Source organism: Aquarana catesbeiana, linkage group LG03 (assembly GCF_042186555.1).
Source record: "Aquarana catesbeiana isolate 2022-GZ linkage group LG03, ASM4218655v1, whole genome shotgun sequence".
NCBI classification, from domain to species: Eukaryota; Metazoa; Chordata; class Amphibia; order Anura; family Ranidae; genus Aquarana; species Aquarana catesbeiana.
The window spans coordinates 238,548,193-238,563,675 of record NC_133326.1 but is presented as its reverse complement, the minus strand read 5'-3'; the positions used below and the strand labels follow the sequence as shown (position 1 = coordinate 238,563,675).

At 41.1% G+C, this 15,483-nt stretch overlaps 1 protein-coding gene across 2 annotated transcripts in view; it reads right to left on the bottom strand.

The window, feature by feature from the left end:
- The window catches only part of DOCK4 (dedicator of cytokinesis 4), a 501,293-nt gene that overhangs the window by 240,589 nt on the left and 245,221 nt on the right, over positions 1 to 15,483 (bottom strand). For both annotated transcript variants that reach the window (XM_073619893.1, XM_073619894.1), the window contains exons 15-17: positions 11,206 to 11,368; positions 7,762 to 7,868; positions 848 to 1,004 (exon numbers count right to left, since the gene is read on the bottom strand). In XM_073619893.1, the coding sequence (XP_073475994.1) occupies positions 848 to 1,004; positions 7,762 to 7,868; positions 11,206 to 11,368 (427 nt within the window). The remainder of the gene's footprint in view (positions 1 to 847; positions 1,005 to 7,761; positions 7,869 to 11,205; positions 11,369 to 15,483) is intronic.

Genomic DNA, 15,483 nt, shown 5'->3' with positions numbered 1-15,483 from the left:
TGCTTGAATGTGTTCAAATAAAACTTTCTTCTGATTAAAAAAAAAAAAAAAAAGTTTGTTTTAATACCAGAGTAATGTTAGAACTAGGAACCCATCCTTACAGTTGGAACCATTATTTATGGAGGGGACACAATGAATCCAAAATACATATATATCAATTGCATGTGCAATAGTCACAAACTTGTCCCACATTAAAGATACACTAAAAAAAACACAGCTTCGGAAAACAAAGCTGTACTCGTGCATGATGACTGGAATGACATTCAATCAGTAATGAGCAGATTAGAAAAAGTATTTTGGGGGAAAAAAAAACTTCAAGCAAAAGTTACTGTATGACACATACAAAATATTTTACCTTTGAGCAGAGTACAAAATGTGTACGGGTAAATATATTGTACAAGTAGAATTACTGTTCCAGTTAATAACTAATTCATTCTAAACCTAATCAGTGGAATGAGCCTTGACAAAGTACTATTATTTGGGCAACCATTAAAAATTGCTCAAGCACCAAAATCATTTTATGATTAACTTATTAGAAATTAAAATCTTGTACCACAGAGAAATATTTATACTAAAGCAAAACTTATATTTGCAACATATTTAAGCAGTTGCATTTTTCTTTCAGGTGAAGAAGCATTATTCTATTATTAAATGCGGTACCTGTCAGTCGCACAAACTCTAGTTTGTTTCTAAGGTAACTGGGAAATATATCTGTGTCTTGAATACAGTTTGTACTGACACTGACGGCCAAAGCAACAAAGCCTTGATCAAGGTACTACAAAGCTGCAGAAATTGCATAACAGGCTGCAAACTTAATATTTGATCAAACATTATTTTAATTTCTCACCATTTTGTGTCAGCTTGGTTGAACAAAGGAATGAGGTTATCCAAAAAGACTCTTTTGTACTTTTAACTGCTTGATTATTATTTCCATGTTGATTTCCTTTCAAAAATGGGAGTTTGAGGTAGCGGCAGGAATCCTGGAAAACTGTGTTCTCTTCACACTGTAAAAAGACAACTTAAAATTTTACAATTGCTAGAAAAACATTACCTGGAATATACTTACATTACAATATGCCTACATTGCAGGTGTCTATTCACTGCACAGCAATATTAGGTTTAAAGGCAAAGTCATGTTACATTCACGTATTCTCCAGAAATATCTGGAAATAATTAAAATGTATTATTATTTTTTTTCAATATGTACAGTCTCATTTTAACAGGAAAATAATCTTATACTGATTGGTAGCCACTAGGGGGTGCAGATCTGTAGGTTAAACAATACTATGAACAACAAAGCTCAATGAGGTTGATTTACTAAAGGCAAGAATACTGTGTACTGCAAGTGCATTTGCTCTAGATCTAAGAAGAAGCTCTACTGATTTTTATCATCCAATCATAAGCAAACAAAAATGTGGTTGTTCTTTTATTTTTCTTACTTGGGATTGAGTATTATTTGAAAAGTGAAGCTTTACCTCATTTACTAAGCTCTGGAGTAAGTGCAATTGCAGTGGACAATATATTTGCCTTAAGTAAATCAACCCCAATGACTACAGAGAGAAAGTCAATCACTGATGTAAACAAGCACAACATACATTATGAAATACAGGAGCATCATATAAATGCATGGTAAAACCTAATGAAGAACACTGATCTGTACTGTTGACATGAACTTTAGACAATTTGGTAAAGTAAAGGTTAAAAAAAGTGTAATGAATTCAGTTAAATTTAAATTTTCTGGTAAATTTTAGGATTGTACACTCCCACCTGCTCTTGTCATGACATTAACACGTTATATATTGACCGGTGACAATTTTCAGGAGAAGATGAAGAGATGAGTCAGTGCAGATATATATTTTTTTCAATCTGTGCTGAAAACTAAACATACATAGTATGCCCGTTAGCCTTTGCAATTACTCATTTGCCAAGCACATGCAGCAGAAGGCAGTGACGGCCCGTGCATTGATGGTGCACAGGCATCGCCCCCCTATCCATGCGCCCGGCCCCTTTCAGGGAACAGGTGCATGTACCCCTATGTCGTGGGTGGGAGGGGGTGGTTTTTTTTTAAGCACCTGATTAGAGCCAGAGGCTGGGCTATATACACCTCTCTGTAATGCTGGGCTATATATACCTATCTGTAATGCTGGGCTATATATACACCTATCTGTAATGCTGGGCTATATACACACTTATCTGTAATGCTGGGCTATATACACTTATCTGTAATGCTGGGCTATATACATCTATCTGTAATGCTGGGCTATATACACCTATCTGTAATGCTGAGCTATATTTACCCTATATGTAATGGTGGGCTATATATACACCTATCTGTAATGCTGGGCTATATACACTTATCTGTAATGCTGGGCTATATACACCTATCTGTAATGCTGAGCTATATATACCCGATCTGTAATGCTGGGCTATATATACACCCATCTGTAATGCTGGGCTATATATACACCTATCTGTAATGCTGGGCTATATATACACCTATCTCTAATGCTGGGCTATATATACACCCACCTGTAATGCTGGGCTATATATACACCCATCTGTAATGCTGAGCTATATATACACCTATCTGTAATGCTGGGCTATATACCCCATTTGTAATGCTGAGCTATATACCCTGATCTGTAAGGCTGAGCTATACTTTGTCCTGTGATTCTGGGGCTGTATACTCTGTCCTGTGATGCTGAGCTGTATAGTCCTGACGCTATGGGTGGAAGCAAGTGGAATACAGGGGGGCGGAGTGGGTGGATTGTATAGGGGTGGGGCTTATGAAAAGTGGGGGGGTTAAAAAAGGGCAGGGTCTGGCTCCCCCATCCTAAAACGTTACCAGCCGCCACTGGTAGAAGGGATACTATAGGTCTGCTAAGACTCAAATAAAACAAGACAAAATCTATATAAAGCCCTAGGACAATTGTACTTGGAAGACACCTAGCAATTATTTTTAATAGTTTATGGAAATCTGTAGACCCCCCCCCGCTGTAAATACACTGTTGTAAAGCACCAAGTCTATGGTACAATGGAAGGGCATTCTAACGACCTATACACAACACTGGGGTTGATTTACTAAAACTGGAGAGCGCATAATCTTGTGCAACATAGAACCCAATCAGCATCCAGGTCTTTTTGTCAAAGCTTATTTGAACAAGCTGAAGTTAGAAGCTGACTGGCTACAATGCACAGCTGCACCAAATTTTGCACTCTCCAGTTTAGCAAGTCAAGCCCACTGTTTCTTCCAAATACTGAATGCTTCCGACATCTAAACCAAATTCAACTCAGACAACAGCCAATTTCTTCCCTAGTGGGTCCAGCCCAAGACTAAAAGCTCAGACAAATGCATGGAATGAGATTCTGCTGACACAAATTTTGTGCTAGGCATAGAAGGACAGAAGTTTACTTGAGAATAAAGAACAGGTATATATCTGACTGTGGCCTTTAGCACTGGAGCACTTTTTTTAACATGGTTAAAGATTAACAAGGTTTTTTTTTTCCAACAGGTTACAGAGGTCCAGTAAGAATACAGTAAAAGAGGCAGAGCAACCATCACATTATTGCATGAAGTACTATATACATTATAAGCATTATTTGATGTGCCCCTTACAAATTAGACTAAAGCAGCACATACATGGTTAGTACCCTGTTGGGATAAGGCTCAGCCATATTGTTCAGACTTACCAGCAAAGTGGAAAAACTGTGTGCTATACGGAATGCTTCTAATGTGAATAGTGCTTGTAAATGCCTTCTAATGGTACCTCCAAATGGCATTATTATCACAGTAGCATTGGGCTGTTTATGGCTAGCTTTAAGCTAGAGACCAACATTAGAGTGTAGTTGGATGTGCATACACTTTCCAACTGCTCTCTGGGCACACATTCCATCGAGAGCTAGCAGAGCATTACACTTGTCAGCTGCCAAGCCGACTAGTATATTTCTATGAAGAGGGGAGGGGAAAGGTCTGGAAGGCAGCACAGAAAGACCGTTGCCACCATTATATTAGTGAAAGAACAGGAGCAATTCTGGAAGGTATGCTAATTTGCCAGTTCAACTGATCCATCAGAAAGTGGCAGGCTGGCAAAGGGAATACAACAGACAGTGGATCGTTTTAGAATGAAGATATGACCTAATGTCTATGGGCATTAGCATTTAGTAATTAGTCATTTATATTACAAAAATGAATTTGTACAAAGTAAACACTTTGCAAATAAACTGGTGTAATAAGGTCTCATCTAGGAAAGGGAAATCATTTATAAATTCTTCTCTACAAAATGAAGCCAATAATTACAAGCTTCTGTTAATCAATTAACTTGGTGGACTTAACCTCCCCAGTACTTCCAGTTATCACATTTTCGAATCACTAGAATTAGCAACATATTTATGCGAAAATATAAAATCCACTTAAATTAACAGATTGTAATATCAGTAAAATCCCTAATCAAAACATTTATGTAAGTCAACACAGCTGAACCATATTCAAACAAGAAGAGGCGTGCGTTTTTCCCTCGATATTCATTTAAAACAACTATGCATTTTACTTTAGGCATGCATATAGTCTTCAAACTTCTTCCTACCGCAATTTACAGAAATAATAAGTCCATAATTTCCTAGGACAGTGGTTGGCAAAATGTAAATCGTAAGCAGGTGACTGGTAGACTGTAACCCGCCATACTGGCCCTCTACCTGAAGTGTTCCAAAGAAGAGACATAGCCACTATTCTTCTACAAAGATCCCCACTGGCCTTCCTCCTTTATACCAGGACCTCATATGTGAAATCACATGAGTTGAATAAGAGGTGGGATAGCAGGGATCAGCGTACCAGAATAGAAAACTATATTTCACCTACGCTTCCCTGCGCTGCTCTGCATATGGGGAAGGGAACTGGGGGGGAATTCCCCAGCCAGTGAATGTTGTTGGTGGTGTGCAGAGGACACTGGTGTTTTTTTTGCTTGTGGTTACTGTTTTCACTTAGTCCTGATCCCTGGACTCTGCATAACCTACTACTGACCCCTGCACTCTGCAGCAGTTCTGCATCACAAACTACTGACCTCTGAACCCTACCTTACATACAACTGACATATGAACCCTGCATTACAATTATTGACATCTGAACCATGCATTACAAGCTATTGACATCTGAACCCTGCTTTACATACTACTGACCTCTAAAATTTACCTTACATACTACTGACTTCTAAACCCCGCAATAAAAAATACTGACCTCTGAACCTGCATTACATTTAAAATAAGGTATTACATTTTGCTTACTAAAATGCATCATATATGTGATGTTGAGCCTCTATGACTGAACAAACTGAAATCCAGTCAATGAAAGCAGTGAGCCTAGGGCAGTAAGGCAGGGGTGGGAAGCTAGATGATGCTGGATTTCAGCCAGGAATTGAGGCAGGATACATCAGACCTGCGTATGCTTACTGTTAGCAGCTCAAAGTGTGCAATGAAATCAGAGTAAGCTATTTCAGTAGATGAGCCTGTAAAACTGTGCTGGTGGTAAGGCTGGAGTTAAAACTTAAGCTATAAGAGAATTTGTATTGGAAAAGAAGCTAAACGTATCAATAATTCAAAGTAAAACACTTCCCAAACTTTCAGAGAAAGCATCATGTTGCTCATTTAGGCAATCCCTGAAAACTTTCCTCTTCAGGGAAGCCTATCCTGCCTCCATCTAAAAACTGCACTATTTTCTCCATTAGCTCATCCCCCACAGCTATTACCCTTTTGTATAACTTGACCCTCCCTCCTAGATTGTAAGCTCTAACGACCAGGGCCCTCTGATTACTCCTGTATTGAATTGTATTGTACTTGTACTGTCCTCCCTAATGTTGTAAAGCGTAAACTGTTGGCGCTATATAAATCCTGTATAATAATAATAATAGTCAGCAGCTTAATATCACCTCCCTCAATTCAGCAGGAGAAACTCATCTGTCCCAGTTTCACACTTAAAACTAGTAAATGTCATGTGACAGTGGCACATGTGTCAGTAGTTTTCTTACAATTTAATTTTTTACAATTTACTTTTTTTTAAATAATTTTTTACAATTTTATATTTTTGTTATTTTTTTACAATGCTTTCTTTTTTGAGGGGGGGGGGGGGGGGGGGTTGGAAGGTGTCAGTGGTTTTTGTTTTTTTTTTACAATTTAACTTTGAAATATTTATTACAATTTTTTTCAGCCCTGTGGGGGGGGGGGGTTTGGTGAGATATCAGGGGTCCCCTGATATCTCCCCTTCGAGACAGAGAGAGGGACTGAGCACACAGATTCCCCAGTAGTTGTCTCAGCAGCCTCAGCCAGAGGCTCCTCTCTATTCTGAAGTATCGTAAACACAGGTTACAATGATTCAGTTATGATCAATGGACAGAGGCAGGGGGGACTGAAGGAGGACATGGGGGGACCGGAGGAGGACATGCGGGGACCGAAGGAGGACATGGGGTGAAAAGAGGAGGACATGGGGGGAAAGGAGGAGGACATGGGGGGAAAAGAGGAGGACATGGGGGGGAAAGGAGGAGGACATGGGGGGGAAAGGAGGAGGACATGGGGGGGAAAGGAGGAGGACATGGGGGGGACCAAAAGAGGACATTGGAGGACCAGAGGAGGACATGGGGGGACCAGAGGAGGAGCCGGAGAGCCAGGAAGGACACAGGGGCACCCAGAGGATGACACAGAGGGGTATCTGGAGGATAAAATGGATCGGGACATGGAGAGCCAGAGAGGATGCAGAGGGACCAGGAGGAGGACACGGGGAGCACAAAGGGGGACAGCCGGGGGTGATCTCCCTGACAGCCATGAGAGGGAGAGGAGGAGAAGCAGCTGTCAGAAAAGCTATACAGGGAGATCAGAGCTTGTAACCCCCCCCACCGCCGCTCCGATCACCCCTGAGGCTGCCTAAGTATCGTGTCAAGCATCAAAGCATTTGCACAAGTACAAGTACTCGTGCAAATGCTCGGTATCTGTGCAAGCCTACTTAAAACCTTAATCCCTGAAACTTGTTAATGAACATGTCACAAAATATGAGTAGTGTATGAGCATATGCTAATTTGCAAGTGCAAAGTTTTTCACACAAACCTTTGTTTATGTTAGTTAATCTGGTTCAATTGAAAAAGTTAGCATTCCAAAACAGGCCAAAAAAAACCTGGACAAATTTGACCCTTTAGCAAATTAAACTGATATATAATAATATTCTAATAATATTCTGCTGTGACATGCAAGGTCTATTTGCACAATTTTAGGGGTTAAATCAATTCTACTTATAAACTGGTAAACCCAATGGAAATAAACACAACCTACTCAACTGAGAAAATGTTAAGAAAAAATGGGAGAAAAAACGTGCGTGTCTTAGTGGTGGTCAGGCAGAGAATGGAAGAGGTGTTCGCTGCCCAACACCACTAGGATAGTACAAACCAGGAGCACAGTTAGGGCATTATGAAGAAAGCCTGCTGCTTCTCATCTGCCCTAGAAGTTGCCTCTGACTCCAAGCAACTCAATAAAAAGAGTCAACTCAGTTTGCAGATGCAAATCATTTTGACTAGCATATCCATTTCCAATGACATAATAAGCCTTATAAAATTAACCAGTCCCCACAATGTCTATGTCCCAAGTAATGTCAGATGATTGGCTCAAACTGAGATTAGCAAGGTATTTTATGTCCTATGTTATTTCCCCAAGAGGATGTGGCAGACAATAAATTAGGCACATTTCAGTTATGCAATCTATGTTAAAAGCATGCATGCAAGTCACTACCTTATGAACAATGAGCTCGTGGGTACCATCTGGAAATGTTCGGCCATCTTCTTGCATTAGTGGTATGAAGGAAAAGCCAAATAATTTTTTCTCACCCTTTTCTTTTGCTGTAAAAAAAATTATATCCTTATTATACAAAAAAAATCTATACACTACTTATTGGACCTGTAATCCATTCTGTCGGTTTCTTCTGTCATAAAAGCTTCCTCCTTTCTTGCAACCATTGGTTAAACTGAGCCATGCATGCGCAACTCAGTTTAGATTTACGGAACCCTGGGGCGATATGACTCCCGCGTGCATGCACAGGTGTGACATTATCGCAGCCTGGACTTTCAAGTGGTCAAAGGCACAAAACCCGGAAAGGAAGGCTGGGTGAAAATGGAAGTGTTACAGTGCATCTGGAAAGTATTCATAGCTATTCACTTTTTCCACATTTCGTTATGTTACAGCCTTATTCCAAAATGGATTAAATTCATTATTTTCCTCAAAATTCTACAAACAATACCCTATAATGACAACGTGAAAGAAGTTTGCTTGAAATCTTTGCAAATTTATTTAAAAAAAAAAAATTCACACTTTGCCATGACACTCAAAATTGAGCTTAGGTGCATCCTGTTTCCACTGAGCATTCTTGAGATGTTTCTACAACTTGACTGGAGTCCACCTGTGGTAAATCCAGTTGATTGGACATGATTTGGAAAGGCACACACCTGTCTATATAAGGTCCCACAGTTAACAGTGCATGTCGGAGCACAAACCAAGCCATTAAGTCCTAGGAGTTGTCTGTAGACCTTTGAGGCAGGATTGTATCAAGGCACAGATCTGGAGGAAGGGTACAGAAAAATTTCTGCAGCATTGAAGGTCCCAATGAGCACAGTGACCTCCATCATCCACAAATAGAAGACATTTGGAACCACCAGGACTCATCCAAAAGCGGGCCGCCAGGTCAAACTGAGTGATCAGGGGAGAAGAGCCTTAGCCATGGAGGTGACCAAGAACACGATGGTCATTCTGACAGAGCTCCAGCATTACTCTGTGGAGAGAGGAGAACCTTCAAGAACAACCATCTCTGCAGCACTCCACCAATCAGGCCTGTATGGTAGAGTGGCCAGACGGAAGCCACTTCTCAGTAAAAAGGTACACGACAGCCCCCTGGAGTTTGCCAAAAGGCACTTGAAGATTTCTCAAACCATGAAAAACAAAATTCTCTGGTCTGATGAAACAAAGATTGAACTCTTTGGCCTGAATGGCAAGCGTCATGTCTGGAGGAAACCAGGCACCGTTCATCACCTGGACAATACCATCCCTACAGTGATGCATTGTGGTGGCAGCATCATGCCGTGGGGACGTTTTTTCAGTGGCAGGAACTGGGAGACTAGTCAGGATTGAGAAAAAAATGAATGCAGCAATGTACAGAGATATCCTTGATAAAAACCTGCTCCAGATGGCTCTGGACTTCAGACTGGGGCAAAGGTTTATCTTCCAACAGGACAACGACCCTAAGCACACAGCCAAGATAACAAAGGGGTGGCTATGGGACAACTCTGTGAATACCTTTGAGTGGCCCAGCCAGAGCCCAGACTTGAATCCGATTGAACATATTTGGAGAGATTTATTTATTTCAGTTACTTATATAGCGCCGTCAATTTATGCAGCGCTTTACATATCTATTATATATTTACATCAGTCCCTACCCTCAAGGATAAGGTCCCTAACTCACATTCATACATATACATACTATGGCCAATTTAGACAGGAGGGTGGGAGGAAACCGCAGTACCCGGAGGAAGCCCACGCAGGCACAGGAAGAACATGCAAACTCCAGGAAGGTGGTGCTGAGGTTGGGATTTGAACCAGAGACTCTTTTTACTGCTAGGCGATAGTGCTAACCACTACACCACTGTGCTGCCCAGAGATTTGAAAATGGTTGTGCACAGATGCTCCCCATACAACCTGATGGAGTATGAGAGGTCCTGCAAAGAAGAATAGGAGAATCTGCCCAAAAATAGGTGTGCCAAGCTTGCAGCACTATACTCAAAAAGACTTGAGGCTGTAATTGGTGCCAAAGGTGCTTCAACAAAGTATTGAGCAAAGGCTGTGAATACTTATGTACATATGATTTTTTTTTTTTCGTTTTTTTAATAAATTTGCAAATATTTCAAACTTCTTTCACATTCTCATTATGAGGTATTGTTTGTAGAATTTTGAGGAAAATAATGAATTTAATCCATTTTGGAATAAGGCTGTAACATAACAAAATGTGGAAAAAGTGAAGCGCTGTGAATACTTTCTGGGTGCACTGTACGTGCCCACTGGATCGAATACGCCACAGCACTGGAGGTTTTCTATGGCAGGTAAGTCTGCCATAATGTGCTAATATGCTACCAACAGATTATGGCTCAACCCACCTGGGGGCCTCAAAAAATAAAAAATGTAAGCGTACTTAACTACTGCTTTAAAACTGAACCTCTTTTTTGTACAATATTATTGTGTTGCTACGTGTCTTCAGAGAACTCAAAATCCCCCCCTACTATCACACCGATGGAGGGGGTGAATCGGAGGAACTGGCGGCAGGAGCTGTTGCATGTGAACGGTAAATGGAGGGAAGTGAGGACCTGTCTAAAGATATCGTTAGTATCCGTGGAAATCTTTTCCTGTCTGATTGGAATTCCCAGGAGTAGGAATTCAGTGTTTGGATCCTGGAGACACATATTACATACAAGCCCAACTAGACCTGTAGGGGTCTTTACCTGAGGTGAGAGTCTAGGGCAGACCACTGGCACACTACAGATGGTGGAAGTTGTATATGATCTGGATATATTGGATTCTATTTTTCTTCACACAAGCACTTTCATTCATGAACTTTCTTCTAAATGAAGCACTTTTAATATACTGCATTGTCACTTTAAACACTGTAGCACCTTATGGTGCGTGAAGATTACATTATTGGACATTTGTTGCACTGTCACTTTTTCATTTTGTATTTTGCACTTTATGATCAATTGAAAAATATATTTATATGTCATTTCTCATTGAGTGAGCGCCACATATACCTTTATTCAATCACTGTGTGGGAACACCTTTTCATGTTGGCAGCTACTCAGCTTTATTTTTATCTATTACGGTAGTTATTTGGTTTGCACATTAGTATATTCACTTGTAGTGGTGAATAATTACCATCAAAAGAAAGCTCTCTTCGTGTGAAAAAAATGATAAAAAATTTAATTTGGGTACAGTCTTGCATGAACGCACAATTGTGTGACAGCACTAAAAGCTGAAAATTGGCCTCTGCAGGAAGGGGGTAAAAGTGCCCGGTACAGAAGAGGTTAAATGATTTGCAATACTACAAAATGTGGAAAAGGTGTAGAAAAAAGATGTAGAGGCAAATACTTATGAATAGCCCTAATGTGCTTATTTATGAATCAGCCAATGAATTAGACTTACTAGAACAATGACGAAATTCAAATCGGATATGTGCTCCTCTGAATTTATCCACAGGAATGGGAAGCTTTAATAGTTCTGACCACCTGGGACTGTTGTTGTGATATAACACAAAGGAATGATACTCATGTGCTGTGGGTTCTCCTGAACCGAAAGATATATAATCCTGTAATATAAATTGCATTAGTTAATTCTTAAAAAAATATCAATTCAAGCATTTTATATGGCTGGTCATGAAAAAAATGCATCAACAATATGAAGCTCCTGTACAGAAGGAGATCTTATACATGCCGATTTTTCATTGACAGCAATCTATTGTGGTCCACATATGTATACCACTGTTCTTGCCAGAGATTATTAGTAAATAAACAATTCAAGAATTTTTATTAAGTGACCAGGCGTTTAATGACCACAGAGATTACCATATACTGTATGTCTCTATAACTAATAAGTGTTTGACTGGTTATCAGATACTTGCACTAGCTATATTTAAAGAATAATTCCAGGGATTGCCATGTTATACAGTTACGTTGGTCTTGTACTGAGTGGCCATCCTGATGCCTGGTGAATAGAGGTGGTCAGCTGCTCAGCATGGGCGCTATCCAAAGAATGCTGTGCATTTTCTGCATGAATGTAAAGCATTCTGTCATTGGATAAAGTGGAGAGTGTGACATCACCGTCTCACCTTATCCAATCAGAGAACGCTTTGCATTCATTCAGAAATTGCAAAGCATTATTTGAATAGCAACCATGCTGAGCGGCTGACCTCCTATTTTCATAAAGCAGGAGAGCAACCGCTCAGGATGGAATCTGGAAGCAAGTGAGGATCAACTGAGTAGCGACATCTACTTCAGTGGCATTCAGGCTTCCAGTGGCATTGGCCAGGTATCTCGTACACATAGTTTACATTGGCTGGACCAGTGTAACTATGTATAACATGCCAATGCCTAGAATTATTCTTTAACCTTTTGCGAAAACTGACCATATAAAGTACACCCATAAAAAAACATCATTCAAGTATCTTGGGCATACCTTATACGACCAGAGCGTCTTTCTCCCTCTGCTGCAGCAGTGTTAGCTGAAATTGCCAGGACCAGCTATCTTTTTGACAGCCGGGTTCTGGTCTGTCGCTAAGAAACACTGATAGGAGCTCTTGTATAAACAAAGCCTGTAAAACATATCTGAAAGCTTTGATTATACATATATTGTAACAATATTATAGTTATATGATATTTATGTGTAGGTCAATGGAGTATCTTTTGATCTGCACATAATGTCAATAAAGGCAATCTTACAATTTTTTTTTTTTCCTGCTGTTAGTATTTTCATTCATTTGTTAATTTAATATTGCAACACCTTGATCATTTGTAAAAACCTTTGCCATATTTTTTCCCAGAAATGTTATTTTATTGTCCAATAAATGAGCAATCACAAAATTAAACTTGCACTTTATATCTAGTAATATTATTTGTTTTAAAATCAACACTAATTCAACTAGAAAATGTATAATTTATATTACAATTTTTGGGCAATTTGATTTTTTAAATGTAACACTTTTACAAAGAAACAAAAAAGGATTTTTTGCAAAGATTATATCAATATATTATTGTCTTTGCATGTGGAACACCAATGTCATTAAAGGTCTATCAATTGACAAGGCTTAAATGGAAAATATGGGAGATAACACATTATGTGTTATGAGAGAATAGTATGCGACCGGTCTAAACTACATGGCATGTTCACCAATGCCAGGAGCCTGGCGGACAAGATGGGTGAACTAGAGATACTGTTGTACGAGGAGGATTTGGATTTTGTTGAAATTTCAGGGACCTGGTTAAACAGCTCTCACGATTGGCTGCCAACCATTCAAGGGTATTCCCTTTATCGCAGGGACAGAGAGTGTAAAAAAGGGGAAGGGGTATGTCTATATATCAAGAATAATGTACAAGTAAATGCGAGAGATTACATCACTAGGGGAGCTAGGGAGGAGGTTGAATCCTAATGGGTAGAGCTCCAAAGGGATAAAGCTAAGGGGAAAATAATACTGGGAGTATGCTATAGGCCCCCTAACCTGAGGGAGAAGGCGGAGGTGAACCTCCTATCACAATTTGGATTAGCAGCAAGGATGGGAAGTGTCATCATAATGGGGGATTTTAATTATCCAGACATAGACTGGGCAGAGGGAACCACGCATTTGTCTAAGGCTCGCCATTTCCTAAATGTCTTGCAGGACAATTTCATGGGTCAGATGGTAGACGCACCAACTAGAAATAAGGAGTTACTAGATCTACCGATTACCAACAATACAGACCTGATCATGAATGTGGAAATACGGGGCAATTTAGGAAACAGCTATCACAGGTCAATTGGCTTCAGTATAAATCACGCAAATAGGAAACATAAGAGGAATACAAAGACACTACAAACCTTGCTAGAAGATATAAATTGGGATAAAATCTTAGGAACAAAGAACACAGAGGAGAGATGGGTTCGCTTTAAGAGCATATTAAATAAGGGCATTAAGCCAGTGCATCCCATTTGGTAATAAATTTAAAAGAGCAAACAAAAGTCCTGGATGGCTTAACTCCACTGTAAAAATGCATATAAAAGCAAAGGAGAAGGCCTTAAAAAAATACAAGGTTGAGGGATCATCAGCATTCAGACTTTATAAAGAATGCAACAAGAAATGTAAGGGTGGGGGGTGTGGTCTGGATATGGCCGAGTAAGAAAGTGTGTCTACGGAGCTCCCGGCCCTTCTTAGCCTAACCCAGCTTAATCCAGCTTTTATCTTTCGGAATTCCCTGGCATGTACTCTTCTGGGAAGCGGAAGGGAAAAACAAGAAAAAGACATCTCCTAAGCCGCAAACGAGTAGAGAAATACGGCAATATTTCTCAAATACACAGGGAGCCTCTCCAGCTACCAAAATGGCGGATCCCATGATGTTCAGCCACCACGAGGGCCTGCCATCTCAGGACACCCCTAATTCTCCGGCGGCCTTGAGTGCTTCAGGCAAGCTTCGACATGCCATCGGTTTTCTGATCGGACCCCCAGGGTTCACAACACCTGCTGCTCACCCTAAGAGCCGACGCTGAGTTGAGGGAGCTGCTGCAGGCCTTGCCTACGAGATCGGATATTGAGGCTCTTATCGGCAAGCTTGAGGCAACCCACCGCAAAGAACAGTAGTTAAGAAGGATGTGAAAGTACTCTCCGATTGGGTGAGTCATCGGTGGCAGCTCTGGAGAGACGGATGCTCGTGGTGGAAACCCAACAGACATCTCAGGTGGCTTTGTTACTCACCCAACAGCTCCAGCCTGAGGAATTTGAAGATCGCAGCTGGAGAAACAATCTATGGATAAGAAGCCTCCCAGATGCAATGGGGACTGAAGACTTGGCGGCATCTACACTAGCCATCTTCTGTGACATAGCGGGGGATGCCTTCCCTCCCACTCTAACTTTTGATTGGATCCACAGGGCCCTAGGCCCCTGACGTGGACAGGCTGCGAGATATAATCTGCAGGGTGCACCATTACTCCCACAAAGAGCTCATCCTACGGAAAGCCTGGGAAACAGGGGACATAGACTTTGACGGAGCTTCACTCTGGATCCTGCCTGATTTGTCTAGAGCAACCCTGCAACGGAGTGCACTGCTGAAACCTGTGCTGGAGATAGCTCGACAGTCGGGCATTACCTACGGGCTGGGTTTCCCCATATCTGTGGCTTTCAAGAAAGCCCAGCGATCCTTCACCCTCCGAATGCCTGAAGAGCTCCCCACTCTGTTTGCCTTCATAGAGGTCGACCCTATCAAGGTTCCGGACTGGCTCCAGTTGCTGTAACGCTTTTCCCCCCATCCTGGCTTGTCCGGATTGAGAAGAGCCCGATCACCCAGACAGCAGAGGAGCCGGTGCCGATCCCGCGTCACCTCTGAGGAGGCATGGGAGACCTAACTACTGCTGACGAAATGGTGAGCTGCTGTCTCTACGTTCTACTTAGTTGCCCTTTGAGAGGCCATCTCCCTCCCTGCCCGCTGGGCTGCCTGTTGGGGTTTTGTTTTTCCCCCTTCTCCTTTTTTTTTTTTTTTAATGGGTGGGTTCTCTGTTGACCCATTGGTGCAGACCCCACAGTTTTCCATTTGCAGAGATAAGTGGAGATTCAGCAAGGGAAGAGACTTACGCGTTCCCAAGCTGAGCTATGGTTCCCTGGGTTCCACTCTGTTGAGAGAATTCCTCGGGATGTCAACATAGAACAATCCATAAACAGTTTCCCTCTCTTCTATGGCATCT